General features: G+C 53.0%; 5 protein-coding genes across 5 annotated transcripts; 3 read left to right on the forward strand and 2 right to left on the reverse strand.

Moving 5' to 3' along the window:
• Positions 1-84: 84 nt before the first annotated feature.
• Positions 85-1,548, reverse strand: PV07_00866 (uncharacterized protein; the record flags this gene model as incomplete). The annotated part of the gene is made up of 1 exon (XM_016387354.1): positions 85-1,548. The coding sequence occupies exon 1, from the start codon at positions 1,162-1,164 to the stop codon at positions 85-87; it is 1,080 nt and encodes a 359-aa protein (XP_016254282.1). The 5' UTR covers positions 1,165-1,548.
• Positions 1,549-3,535: 1,987 nt separating this feature from the next.
• On the reverse strand, positions 3,536-5,757 carry PV07_00867 (uncharacterized protein). The gene is made up of 3 exons (XM_016387355.1): positions 5,104-5,757; positions 4,494-5,016; positions 3,536-4,424 (listed from the first exon to the last, which is right to left on the reverse strand). The coding sequence occupies exons 1-3, from the start codon at positions 5,609-5,611 to the stop codon at positions 3,686-3,688; spliced, it is 1,770 nt and encodes a 589-aa protein (XP_016254283.1). The 5' UTR covers positions 5,612-5,757; the 3' UTR covers positions 3,536-3,685.
• Positions 5,758-6,940: 1,183 nt separating this feature from the next.
• On the forward strand, positions 6,941-8,320 carry PV07_00868 (uncharacterized protein; the record flags this gene model as incomplete). The annotated part of the gene is made up of 2 exons (XM_016387356.1): positions 6,941-7,036; positions 7,085-8,320. 2 exons carry the CDS (start codon positions 6,941-6,943, stop codon positions 8,318-8,320), a joined length of 1,332 nt encoding a protein of 443 aa, XP_016254284.1.
• A 733-nt stretch (positions 8,321-9,053) lies between these two features.
• PV07_00869 (uncharacterized protein) lies at positions 9,054-10,865 on the forward strand (the record flags this gene model as incomplete). The annotated part of the gene is made up of 1 exon (XM_016387357.1): positions 9,054-10,865. One exon carries the CDS (start codon positions 9,054-9,056, stop codon positions 10,863-10,865), a length of 1,812 nt encoding a protein of 603 aa, XP_016254285.1.
• Positions 10,866-11,245: 380 nt separating this feature from the next.
• Positions 11,246-12,866, forward strand: PV07_00870 (uncharacterized protein). The gene has a single exon (XM_016387358.1). It carries the CDS (start codon positions 11,508-11,510, stop codon positions 12,498-12,500), a length of 993 nt encoding a protein of 330 aa, XP_016254286.1. The 5' UTR covers positions 11,246-11,507; the 3' UTR covers positions 12,501-12,866.
• Positions 12,867-12,981: the final 115 nt, after the last annotated feature.

The raw sequence follows: 12,981 nt of genomic DNA on the forward strand, positions 1-12,981 counted from the left end.
TAAACGTTCGTTACTTCATAGGAAATCCGGTGGTATATATTGCTGGAAAATATCTTCTTTTCAATTATGTCGCCGTCACAGCCATCACCAGGAAAATGTTTCCCCGACAAGGTCTTCCGACAGCTTCCACAGCTTGTCAGCCTCTTCGCCAGATATTGCTCGAGGATGCCCATCGTGCGAGATTTGACAGTCCTTGAGATATGCACCCCATCCCCCTTTGCCGTCTCTGATCTCGCTGGGGCCAAGTCTGGGATCCACCGCAGCAACCAGGCTTGTGGCAGCCCCTGCACCAAGTGTTTTGTAGGTGAACTCCCCTCTCTCAGCTCTCGCTGCAATAGCGTCCCTCTGTTCTTTCGACGAATTCCTCGACAGCTCTGTTGCGATCACCCCAGGGTGGACGCCAACACTCAATATGCCATAGGTTTCGTGCAACCTTTTTGTAAGTCCTATACCAAAAAGTACATTCGCCGCTTTACTCTGGATATATGCCTCCAACGGGATGTAAGACATATCTGGCCCATTGTGGATTCCCCACAGCTTGAGGATCGTGTAGTTCGGGCGTTCTTCCTCCGGAAGATCAGTGGACTTCTTGTCGAAATTGACGTCGGTCCATCGAATGCCATTGTACTCAGCTGCACCGGAACTGACATTGACCACACGTGTTGCTCCTTGTGGATTGGTCTTCGCTGATTCAAGGAGCTTTGGCATGATGAGGCAAGTGAACAGGAAGTGTCCGATATGGTTTGTGGCGAAATTAAGCTCAATCCCGTCTTCGTTGATGATGCGCTCCGGTACGCCACCGATGGCAGCGTTGTTCACCACAACATTGATATCTGGCACATCGCTCCACGAGAGGACTTCCTTGGCTGCTGAACGAACAGCTTTCTGACTGGACAGGTCGAGTAGCAGCAGACGATAGTCGACATCCGGCCATTGTTGTTTGAGCTCATTGAGACACTCCTCAAGCTTAGAGATATTGCGGCCAGCGATGACAAGATGAGCTGGAGACTGAGAAGCGAAAGCTTGGGCAGTGGTAAAGCCAATGCCTTTGCGGTTCACTCCAGTGACGAGGATGGTTTTGCCTCGAATAGCTTCAGGGAATGCTTTCGCAACGTCCAAGGCTTCGGTATCCTTGTTGTATTCTGGGTGCGTCACTGCAGTCATCTTGGCTTATCAGGCACAGGCAATCTTGACAAATGAATCTGGAAATGCTCCTCTGTGCTTGTCCGGTCTGGGTCATTGCCATTATTTGTGCATTGATCTCCTGTCCCTGCTCCTCTTGAAGTGCACTGCTGACAAGGCACGAAGTCGACATTGGGCAAAAGGACAGCCACTATCTCCTAACTCCGGCGTCTGGCCCTCGCAACGTTTCTCCCCTTTCAGGAAGTTCACGGCAGTCTTGCTCCCAAACAAGTCTTGTGCGTCGTCCATGGCTTGGTCCGGCTCGCCAATGAAGAACAGGCTGAACTATTGGTGGTTGGCCTTTGACGGTATTCGATTCTTCAGCTAGCTCGACTAGCAAAGGGTACCGAGAGACAGACCTTGAGCTCCATATTCATTCGCATGTGCACCAGCATCACTCTGAAAGCAGCGGATGGTCCGTAGAAGATGGAGTTTACGGTAACACGGACAGGGGCCTCATTACCCTGCATCGAAAGGATCCCCTAGCGAAATGCTCTCCAGCACAGGGCGTTGTTCATCCGCACTCTTGTTGTCTCGACGTCAGGGATCCGCTCGCCTCTCCGTGGTTCTATACATCCGTCAGACCTCGGCCCTGTTTCAACATAAAGGGTTAATATCAAACCTTATCCCGTAAATGATTCATGACTGAGATATGCTGTATCTTCGGAATCTGCAGGGGCACCTGAGAAAATACATATCTCAACACCGAGCTCTGCAATTCTAGCCTTCAATCGATCAATTTCGGCCTGTCTCCGTGCAAAATCCTTGAGCATTCTTTCGTGTTCGTTCTTCAACGCCTCAAGCTGTTTCTCAAGGGCCTTTATGTGGCTTTCTTTGCGCGCACGGAATGCTTGCTGCGATACACGATTTTGAGCTCGACGGCGCTCCTGGAGCAACGGATGAATTCATGGTCAGCGTTGACTATTGCCATGTGTTTCGTGTTTGCTTCTAGACATACCAACTTTGCCCGAGCCTTCAACTCCTCAGTGGCTTTGTCACTAGGAAGAGCCGAAGGTACCGCCGACCCTGACCCACTCCTGTTGACCGACCTTGGAGATGATCCCTGAAGGGTTGCACTCGGTGGAGGAACGGTGGATGTAGGAATCCCACGCCAATCGGGCTCAGTCCACGTCTGTGGACGTTGAGCGTGAGTTAGCACAATGACCCAACGGCATGGCTAGGAGCACAGGACTTCCACACCGTCTCGAGAGCATCAAATGCTTGGTCCAGACTCTGTGGAGCCAGGACAACGTGCATACTGTTCTCGTCATCGCTCCAAGGTATCGCAGCCACGCCATGCGAGCCTTGGCCGAAGCCACTGCCCAGCCTTGAGCTGCTCATGTCCATGGCAGGAACCGGCCTTGGAAAGCCTTGGGCCTCGACCTGTGCAGATGGATCCAGTGAGAAATACATTATGCACCGAATTCTTTATGTCCCACACCGAAGTGACTCTGGGCGCGAATGGTTCGAATACGGAGCTCGTTTGGCGACACGGCTGATGACGTGCATGCCGGGGGTGTTGGGCTTTATATATCGCCACCACCGGCGACGGCCCGGCCTCGCCCATAGGCAAAAGGCCATTCCAAGTTTCAGATGACATTGGGGTGTCCCGAGATCGCGCGTGATGGTTCATGCTGATGTGGTGGCGTGCGTGTGCTAATGGCGCAGCCAGCTACCACGCGGTCGCAAGAGGAAAACACCACCGCGTACGTCGGAACCGAGCAAGGGTGTTGGGTGTTCGATACATGCCCGATTCGGCTAACATGAGACTCGACTCATCGTCTGGGGGTTCGCGCTTGTTTGGGTTGTTACTCGTACTCGTAGGGAGGAGAAACGCCGTGGTTGCGCAGGTTGAACCGAGATCCGGGGTCAATCGCGAAAAACATGCCAGTCAGCAAGGCTGGTTTCCTTAACTAAGCCACGGTAGCCTGGCTTCTCACCGCACAGAACAGGTTGCGACGGACTTGCTCTCCGACAAGGCGAGGGCTGGGGCAGGCGATTCGTCTTTTGTGTGATGCCCATTGCCTACCGCGTCACCGGGGCTACACCCCATCTCGAAGCCCGTCTATCTCAATGTGGAAGTAACCCGCGACACCCTAAGCCAGTCGTCCGAACCCCAATCGGGTTACAACCACATATGGTGGTCGCTCTTTTCGGTGCCTATCAGCGTTGCAGTTCTTCTGTGCCGTGGGTGCAGGCCACGAGCTGCATGGGTCACAGCAAAAGAACCCATATCATTGTCCGGTTCGTACACCGCCACGTTTGATTTGTCAGGCGACTTGCGGCGACGCCTGTAAAGAGTAATTGACGCTTTGCCCCTAGCACCTGGCGGCAACGATCGCTGCAAGATTTACGCCCATGGGCAATGCAACAGCTTATTCTAACTTCATTCATCGTTGGATCCCAGAAGATTATTGGGCAAGGCTCCAAGGACCGGAGGATATCTGGACGAGGAGTCCTCTTATCACGAATTCTGTGGCTTCTTCCTCCTTCTCGCTGCCCATCAACCACCAAGGTCCAAAATCTCCGCCCACAGGGTTTTCCCTGCGGCGTCGCATGCCCGGTCCAGCCACAAGATGCGCTTCAAAACGTTTTTCTTCAGATCTTCAAACTTCTTGATCCCGAGTTGCGCAGACAGCCTTCCCAGCGCAGCAATGAACCATAGCCGCTCTTCCGCTACGTCTCGGGCTGCGGCACCACCGATGACTAGAATCCACATCAGAAGACGCTGGGCTTGGTGGGATGATGACCAGCCAGAGCGCATGTCGGACTCTCGGAGTGCGGATTTGAGCTGTCGAGCTAAGACGGTGATTGGGGCGGTCTGCGGTGGGAGGGGGAAGATCACCGTGAGGGAGTATATCAGGAGGGCAAGGCGGGTCGGTTCGTAGATGGGTCGGGGTCGATCCGCTGATGGTAAGTCTGTGTGCGAGGGAAGAGACAGTAGAGTGTGTTGGATGAGGTTGCGCCGGTCGCACAAACGCGCCAGGTCCAGGTCCGGAAGTGCACCGTCGACGAACATTTCAACGCCGTGTTCGTACCGCTGCATTGCAACCCACGCCACGGCAAGCCCAGCCGTGAGACCCAGATCAAACAGACTACTATAGGTAAACTCGTCCCGAAGCTCATTTGGGCATGTGCCCAGCATCCCCCAGAGCGTGGCGGTTCGATCACCGTCGTCTGTCAACGGCACAAAAGGAAAAACGGGTTGAGTTAATGTCCTGCTCGCCTGAATAACTCCCGAGCTAGCATTGAGAATCAACCGGTCAGCTACGGCAGTCCACAGGTCAATCATACAGCCAAGATCAGCTTACTAGGATATGATGGCGGCCAGACCATTGGTCTGGATATTTTTTAAGCCACCCCTCAGTGCGATCAACTGAACGAGGCCAGCCGCATGGATAGGATGGGCGCTGAGGAGTCCATAGACGTCCAGCCACTGAAGGCTTTTCAATAAAGGATCAAATATCGGCTGAGTTGCAGGTTGGGTTTGGAAGCGCTGAAGGGTCAAGTCCCAGGCGTTTGTCGCCAGCGCGAGGACAGAAACTATCACTGCATCTGTTATAGCATTGTTGGGGTCGCGCAGGGCTTTGTTAATCAGGGAGATGGACTCAGCCTCGCACCGCCGCATATCCATTTCCAGTTGGACAACGGCTGGGTCATCCGGCTGGGCAGAGCCTTTTAAGAGGTTCAGTCTCTTGTGGCTGAGTGCCCCGAACAAGAGCGAGTGCAGCGCAATGGTATCGTTGAGCGCCATCGGAAACCAGCCTTGGATGGCAGCTGATTCTGAGCCGCTTAGAGGCCGGGGCGTCAACCCGGGCCAAACAACCTGCAATGCTATGGCACCGCGTGAGGCACCGGTCAGCTACTGTGCGTTCACCCCTCCACGGGCGAAAATGACAAGAAGGGAACCAGTCAGCTTACAGTATTCATGACATTGCGATATCAACGACGAAGGGAAGGTTGAGGGATAGGTCTGAAAGGGATCCAACACTCCGGATCCCAATACGTGAATAAAGGGACGAGAAGCGCCGGCCGAGGCGGGAGAGAGCCCTTGGCGGAGGCGGGATGGGGCGGTGACGATAAGTCCAGCGTCATCTTCGACATCGTCGCTCGTGCTTTCTTGATCGAAATTACTTGCGCTGCTTGAACTGTCGGTATCACCAGGCCTTGCCACTTTTACCCGCGAACGACGCTGCGATTGTGACTGAGCCGACTCAACCGGGGAGAGCGAATCTGTCCGCGATAATTCCGGTGAGCTTTTTGAACTTGCACCCGCACTCGCAGCACTCTTGTTAGTACTCTCGACCTTCTGCTGATTCTCCTGCGTCCATCTTCCGATGTGTGAGCGGATCGCAGTCCGGGTCTGCCGCTTCTCAGCCTTGGTCTGGGGACGCGCATTGACGAACGAGTACCTCTGAGGAGGACTCATCTGCTAGGAGGGGATGATTGGATGGAGGCGCAATGTCAAACACAGCCCAGGATCACAGTGAAGGTTTGTTCGTCCAGATCGACCGTCGTTGGAAGCACCCAGCAATGACTTTGTCGTCGCCCGTCATCATATGAAACCGAATGTAACTGCGGGTCTGTTCCCCAAAGTCTCGAGTGTTCGAGGAGCCACAACTGACTGACCCTGCGCGGGGCCGCTTTTGTGTGCTGGGGGAAGGGGGCCAGGTCTTGGCATCAGATTTCCCTCGGACATCATCGCCCTTTGGCCCCTGGAACAAATCACCCTCCTTTCCATTATTAATAGTTCCCGTTCTCATCGCTGTTTAGTTGGAGCACGTGTCACAGACTTTTCCTTGCTGCAGACATACCTCTCGTTCGCCCCAGAGTCATTCTGATTCTAGCCTATCGAGCTTCGTCTTATCTCACTGTCAAAAGAGGCGAAACTTCATCCTTGGGACGAGTAGTGGTTCCTGCATGCGATGAACGAAGCTCAGGCTGCCCGAGCGAGATACTTGCGGCACTCGGCGCGAATGATCTTCCTCTCCGCACCCTCGACGTCTCGACAGCTGTTGCGCGAAAGCGTAGAACTTAATCACGCAGGAGCGTTGCAAGGCGACCGTAGCTCAGGGGGGGCGTGCGTGGCGTGCGGCAACCTGATGCTACCAGAATGGACAGTTTCTACAAGGATATCAAACAAGAAGATCAAGACCAGTAGGAAGGATCGTTCAGAGAAGAGAAATTCTCGGCGGAAGGTACGAGCTCGGCGATGCTCATTGTGCTACCGGATCACCAGAGACGTCGCCACAATGGACTCCAATCCCACCAGAGAGGACCGCCAGCCCCTTGCCGTCCCTGAGGAGGCGGTCAATGAACCAGCAGATCCCGTCCTGGAAAGGCCCACCAAGTCAAGCAGCAAGAAAAGGGCAAAAGCACGAAAAGACCGAGAAGGATTACAAGCGCTCCTCAACAGAAGCATACAGGCCAAAAGTACACCCAGCCTTAACTTGATGGACTTGATGAAGAAATGATGAAGACTTGGAACACATGCAAGACATGAATGAGCAACGGCGACGAGGCTGAGCGAGGCTCCGGGACCCTCGGCTGCGCAAAATCGGGCCTTGCATTAGTGCCCCTCGTTTTCCTTGGCAGACGTCGATCGTTCTGGGTCCCTCGAAAAGATTCTGATTCGAGAAGCGTCTTTTTCCGCCTGGCTTTTAAGACAACAGACAACGAATTGCGGAAAACCATCTTGAAGAGTTTAGAATACTGACGCCCACTCACACGTATATCGAAACGATTTTTCGCCGAAACCATGGCTGACACCGAAGCTCCTACGGTTGTTCACGCCGACCCCAATGAGACCGGAGTCTATGAGATAGAGAGTTTATGCATGAACTGTCGCGATGAGGTATGTTTACCAGCATGATACATGGAAGGAATATGCTCACTCTCCCAGGGTATAACTAGAATTCTTCCTATCAAAATTCCCTATTTCAAGGAGATCCTTCTCGAGTCCTTCTCCTGCGATCACTGCGGTTGGAAGAACAACACAGTCAAAAGCGCAGGCCAGATCCAAGAGAAGGGAGCAAGATTTACTTTCAGATTGGATAGCATGGCCGACTTCCAGAGACAGATTATCCGCGGCGATACGGGCATTTTCCGCATCGAAGATCTTGGGCTTGAGACGCCGCCTGCTCCAGGCCAGTTCACAAATCTTGAGGGCATGATCATGAAAATCAAAACAGACTTGGAGAGTGATCAACCAGCGAGGAAGGAGGTGAATCCTGCTATGTACAACTCTCTAGAGAACGTCATTCAAAAGCTGGAGAATATGTTACAAGGCAATGGTTTCCCTTTCACTGTTTCGCTCGACGATATCTCGGGCAATTCGTTCATCGAACCCTCTCCAGAAGACAAAGGCTCCAAATATTCGCGGACTGACTACCTCCGAAGCCACGAACAGAACGTGCAGCTGGGTCTGGTGGTTGATGATGACGAAACAGAGGACGGCGCCGGGATGGACGGCGTCGATATTGTGGATAATGAAGTTTACGAGTTACACGCTGAGTGCCCTGCTTGTGGAAAGCCATGCACAGTCAACATGAAAAAGACCAATATTCCGCACTTCAAGGAGGTTATCATCATGGCGACGGTCTGTGACCACTGTGGCTTTAGGACGAGTGACGTCAAAACTGGCGGCGCAGTCCCGGATAAAGGAAAGCGTATCACCCTGGACGTCAAGACGATTGAGGACATGTCGAGAGATATTCTGAAGTCGGAGTCCTGCGTTCTGAAAAGTCAGGACCTGGGGCTGGAAGTCCAACCCGGCACACTTGGAGGCCGTTTCACTACTGTTGAAGGACTACTTACCCAAGTTCGTGATCAGCTTCACAGTCAAATATTTAATGTTGGAGATGAAGACCTTGCGGGAGGCGACTCAATGACACCAGCCACGCGGACAAGGTGGGACAACTTTTTCGCCAAACTCGATGCGGCCATCGCAGCCAAATTCCCATTTTCCATCACTCTTGAGGATCCGCTGGCGAACTCGTTTGTGCAGTTGAACGCGGATCCTGGCAAGGATCCACAGGTCAAGGTCGAGGAGTACGAGCGGACAGACGAGGAAATGGAGGACTTAGGGTTGAAGGATATGAAGACTGAGGGTTACGAAAATGAAGGCCAACAATCATGACCAGCGGGAACCCTGGACTTCCAATAACAGATTTCATCCCTTTCATGGAAAGGGGGCCAAATTTCCCGCTTCCTTGTACGGACTGACTCAACCTCGCGCTCCGATTTGGGGACCCCGGAGACGTGACCCGGGCAGCAGGGTTTCATGGCAGAAAGAACAAGTTATCATCACTCACCTGGATCGACATGCCTCTATAAGGTTGATACGTGCGTTCAATTGAGCACTAGTCTTCAATCCCGCGGAGATGGAGTCTGTGGCTGGCAACTCGGACCTTCCTATCGGTAACGGCCACATACGAAGTTTCGGAATGGTCGCATGCCATTTACAAATGGCGAAGGGTGCATCCAATAGTTCGAACGACAGCATCTGCAAAGATACGGCTGTGAAAGGTCTTCCGCAAGTCATGTTTCTGCCCTATCTGACAAGGGATCTATCGTCACGAAAATGCTTGGGGCGGTTTTGCGCTATTTGTCATGCGGCCTCGGCCTCTCAGCTCTGAGGCGAAGCAAATGGTGCTACTGAACCTGCATCTTGACACTAAGGTTGGTAAAGGGCAGTTGCAACGTTGCTGCCCTACCTTTCCAGCGCGGCGTCCTCGAGTCAGCTGCTTACCAATGAGGACTTTCTTCCCCCTACTGCAGTGTCCCGTCTCTAGTCTCTTTTCACAAGCTGCGACATTGTCTTGGCTATTGAGTGCAAGAATGGCGTCAACCGAATTTGGCATCCTTGACCAATGGGATACGCGAATAGTTGTTCGGGGATGCTTTCAGCAAATACCATCCACAGTCTATACCTTTTATCTGGGGCGATTGCAACACCCCTTTTGTTGCAACTTCTGATAGAAGTCTACACCCCCCCATCCTCTCTGATACTGAAAACGAAAAGCATCATCCCTGCCTTGTGCGACGTACTTCATCTCTGGATTGCGCAACTGCAATCGTGCAAGCACGAATACAGTCGTTACTATTCGACCAGGAATTGCTGGGAAATAATGGTCTTGAATGACGTGGACGATCTCCTGCAGCATATGAGACCTGAAACGATGACGCCCAACGATGTTGTCAAGATCGAACCGCTACTGCCAACTGTAGCTCCGGTTGAGTTATTCTGGATCGACCAAGCCGGGAGCAAGCATCGGCGGAAGCTGATCAACACTCACACGCAGAAAAGATCGCGACGACTCAAGCGGTTGAACGACGCTTCGTCCTCCCAATCTACAGACCGGAGCCCCGAGATGCTGTCAGTGTTGAAGCACCGAAGGAACTGTAACGCGGCTGATGGCAAGACGACCCCGGGTGCAGAGGACTCCCAGCCTCCTAGATGGATGAAGGAACCAGCTTCTTCCACAAATGCTCTCAAGATGAGAGAGACTGCTACATACTGCATCCCACTCGCCCCTGAGCCATTTTCGACCAGCCTTCATCTTGGCCTTGAACCATTTGACAGTCTCTCGGTAGCATTGAACAATCAAGCCGGCACTTTGCTCAAATTTGCGAAGACTATGTCCCTGAGCACAGAAACCATATCAGCTCATTGGGGCAAATCATGTGTGGCTTCCCTTGGGCTTTCATGGTGCTTCTCGTATCCTGTAAAGCTTCTCAACCTCCTCGAGCGAGTAAGTGCTTATGTTGATACGGTTCAAGGCCTCGAGGCGAGTCCACGCACTATTTTCTGGCGTCACGCTGCAATACAGCGCTTGGCGGCTCTCATATCTAATCCACGTACGAGACATGGCGAGGAAGTATTATCCGGCATCGTTGCTCAGCTGCATGGGTATCTCCATCGGTATAGAGGCGTCCACAAAGGCTCGGCGACGACAGACGGACCTCATTCGGCCGGTCTGAGGAACTTTGTTTCGCATGTTGGAGGATGGAGTAGACTCAACCTCACGCCTCAAGTGGAAGAATATGTCAGAATGGCTATGATCATAACGAGCATTCGACTTGCATCATATCTCGACGACTTCGAGGGAGCCAGCGGCGGCAACGAAACGCTCCTCGATTGGCAGGTGGAAGTTGAGCAAGTGGCATCATTGTTCGCGCAGATGGATGCCTGGGCTCTACAGCATTACGAGGTTTCCTTCCAAGACAGTCCGAAACTGCCGCTAGACGAACTTGAACCACTGCTTTCAGAGAGCTCCGGAATTTGCGGTCATTGTCACAAGCTATTTGTTCTGGTGTGGCTTAGCCTGACGCGATGGCACTCGAGAAGAAGTCCTGGACAGTACGAGTATATCATCCACACCGTGAACCGTCACTTTCGAAGTCTGCCGCACAGGGCATTGCCGGATTTTTCATGGTCGATAGTATCCTCTCGAGCAGGGGACGAAAAGAGCCATTGGCAGACCATTGAGATCCTCAAGGTGTTGCATCGGACAAGACATTCAACGCAAGATCAAGTGTGCCGGTGGCTGTTTGACTTCATCCACGGGCCAACTAAGGATGGGTTTCTTGGGATGCAGAGCAGTTTACGCGAACAATTGTTGCGGGATGCTCTTGAAGGTCTCCCAGAGGGCTACGCCACAGGTGTACAGAGCGAGTCATAGTCGCCTGACTTGACCTTTGCCCTTTTTCATCCAGCTGTATCCGGCGGCACCGTGGTGAAAAGGCTCGTACTGGACGCTAGACCCGGGGCTGGACGCTGAATAGGCGATCTGCATTTCGCTTGCGACAGTAGCAATAGATATGTACAAGCAGAAGCATCACGGCCTGAACCATGCCCGAATAAGCGACACAATAGCTGTTTGCGGAAGGTGGTGTGCTGAGAGCTGTCTGCGTTGTTGGTCAATGTGTATTAACAGGTGCGCGATTTGCTCGTATCTGGGTCTGTCATGGCTGGTTGAGTTGGCACTGGATCAGCGTAGCGTTGGTGGCGTAGCCTAGACAGACGCGTGAATTTTCTCAGTTAGGAAATGACTTCATACAACGTAGCTTTTCGCTTGCGACTCCTTCTTCCTTTCCTCTGGCCGTACTCGTAACTGGCACGTTCTTGTGCAGAATGCTTATTCATGCATCGCGCTGAGCTACCAGTCTCACCAGTTTGAGGATTCTGTTCCCTGTCCCGGTTCCGAGTGCTCATCGTCGCCCCCAAGCATCACCACCATGCACAGTCATTCTGGGACGACAGCCCTTTCATCTCTCAATCTTTAGTCCCTCTGTGAACGCAAGGCTTTCGGATCCTTTGGAACATGTCCAATGGCAATGTCCAAAAGGTTCAGAGCTCCAAAAGGGCACATCCCACCTTTCATTTCTTTGCCGGCCTGACCTCTGGCGTCTCGAGCGCGGTCCTGCTACAGCCGGCCGACCTGCTAAAGACCAGAGTCCAGCAATCTCACTCCTCGTCCCTTCTTACCGTCCTGCGGTCGATCCTCGCTGGTCCGCATCCCGTGGCCAGCCTCTGGCGAGGGACCGTCCCATCAGCGCTGCGGACAGGCTTCGGATCGGCTCTGTATTTCACCTCCCTTAGCTCTCTACGCCAGATCTTTGCCAACAACACCGCGCAAGCGACCGGAAATGGAGCCCCTATCCCTAGAAAGAGCAGCTCGGTGCTGCCAAAACTATCGAACATACAAAATCTCATTACGGGCGCGACGGCGAGAGTCTTCGCGGGACTTATCATCATGCCCGTGACGGTCATCAAAGTGCGCTACGAATCAGACATGTATTCATACAAGTCTCTTGCCTCTGCGACGAGGTCCATCTTTGCGCAGGAAGGCATTAAAGGTTTCTTCTCTGGCTTCGGCGCCACGGCCATCCGTGATGCGCCGTACGCAGGCTTATATGTGCTCTTCTATGAAGCAAGCAAGACGCATCTGAACAAGATCTTTTCGGTACACACCATGACCGCCAACCAAGGACGAACACGGCCTTCTACATCGACGTCGGCCTCGATCAACGCCTCCAGTGGCGTTCTTGCAGCAGGGCTGGCAACAAGTATTACGAATCCGTTCGACGCCGTAAAAACTAGGTTGCAGCTGATGCCGCAGAAGTACGGGAATACGTGGAAAGCAGCGCGGTTAATGCTCAAGGAGGACGGAGTCAAGAGTTTTTTTGATGGGCTTGCGCTCAGAATGGGAAGGAAGGCGATGAGCTCGGCGCTTGCTTGGACGGTATATGAGGAGCTCATTGGACGAGCAGAGCGCTTTGTCTCGAGGCATGACGAGGAGAGGGCGGTGGTATGAGGGCACAAGGTCGAAGCCGCACACTTTGCATTCTCGCCGACAAACCACTCTGGATCCGGATCGAGTACAACGCTCTCACCTCTTGTCACCCTCAGGGCCACGTAGGTGGCCAGTGGTTAGCTCCTTTTTTTTTCTCGGCGTCGACTTACATGACCTTTCTGCGATCTACCATGTCACCACCTCAACTTGCGTTGTGATGGAGGGAAAGCTCTGCATTTGAGGTCGTCTCAGTCACTCACCACTCACAAAAATGTTGTATAATGTACCATATCCAAAAGCCAGACAGCCAAGACAGTGTATATATGTATATATCTCTAGCCCCAAGGCCGAAGAACCTAATCATCTCCCCCATAGTGCGAGGGTCTTGCATTTCTCCTGGCCCAAATCCTAACCCTCATACTCGACAGCTAGCGGGAGACGGTCCCTGATATTGATGTGGAGACCATGGACCGGGACTTCAACCGCAGAGTCGCCGATCGCT

This window comes from Cladophialophora immunda (genome assembly GCF_000835495.1).
Source record: "Cladophialophora immunda strain CBS 83496 unplaced genomic scaffold supercont1.1, whole genome shotgun sequence".
Lineage (NCBI taxonomy): Eukaryota > Fungi > Ascomycota > Eurotiomycetes > Chaetothyriales > Herpotrichiellaceae > Cladophialophora > Cladophialophora immunda.

Excerpts from the sequence above, each read along its gene's own strand:
- PV07_00867 (XM_016387355.1), bottom strand. The coding sequence starts at position 5,611 with ATGAGTCCTCCTCAGAGGTACTCGTTCGTCAATGCGCGTCCCCAGACC. Across the intron at positions 5,017-5,103 it reads ATCGCAATGTCATGAATACT|CATTGCAGGTTGTTTGGCCC; the intron begins GTAAGCTGACTG and ends GCGGTGCCATAG. Across the intron at positions 4,425-4,493 it reads CTGGCCGCCATCATATCCTA|CTCGGGAGTTATTCAGGCGA; the intron begins GTAAGCTGATCT and ends TCTCAATGCTAG.
- PV07_00870 (XM_016387358.1), top strand. The coding sequence starts at position 11,508 with ATGTCCAATGGCAATGTCCAAAAGGTTCAGAGCTCCAAAAGGGCACAT.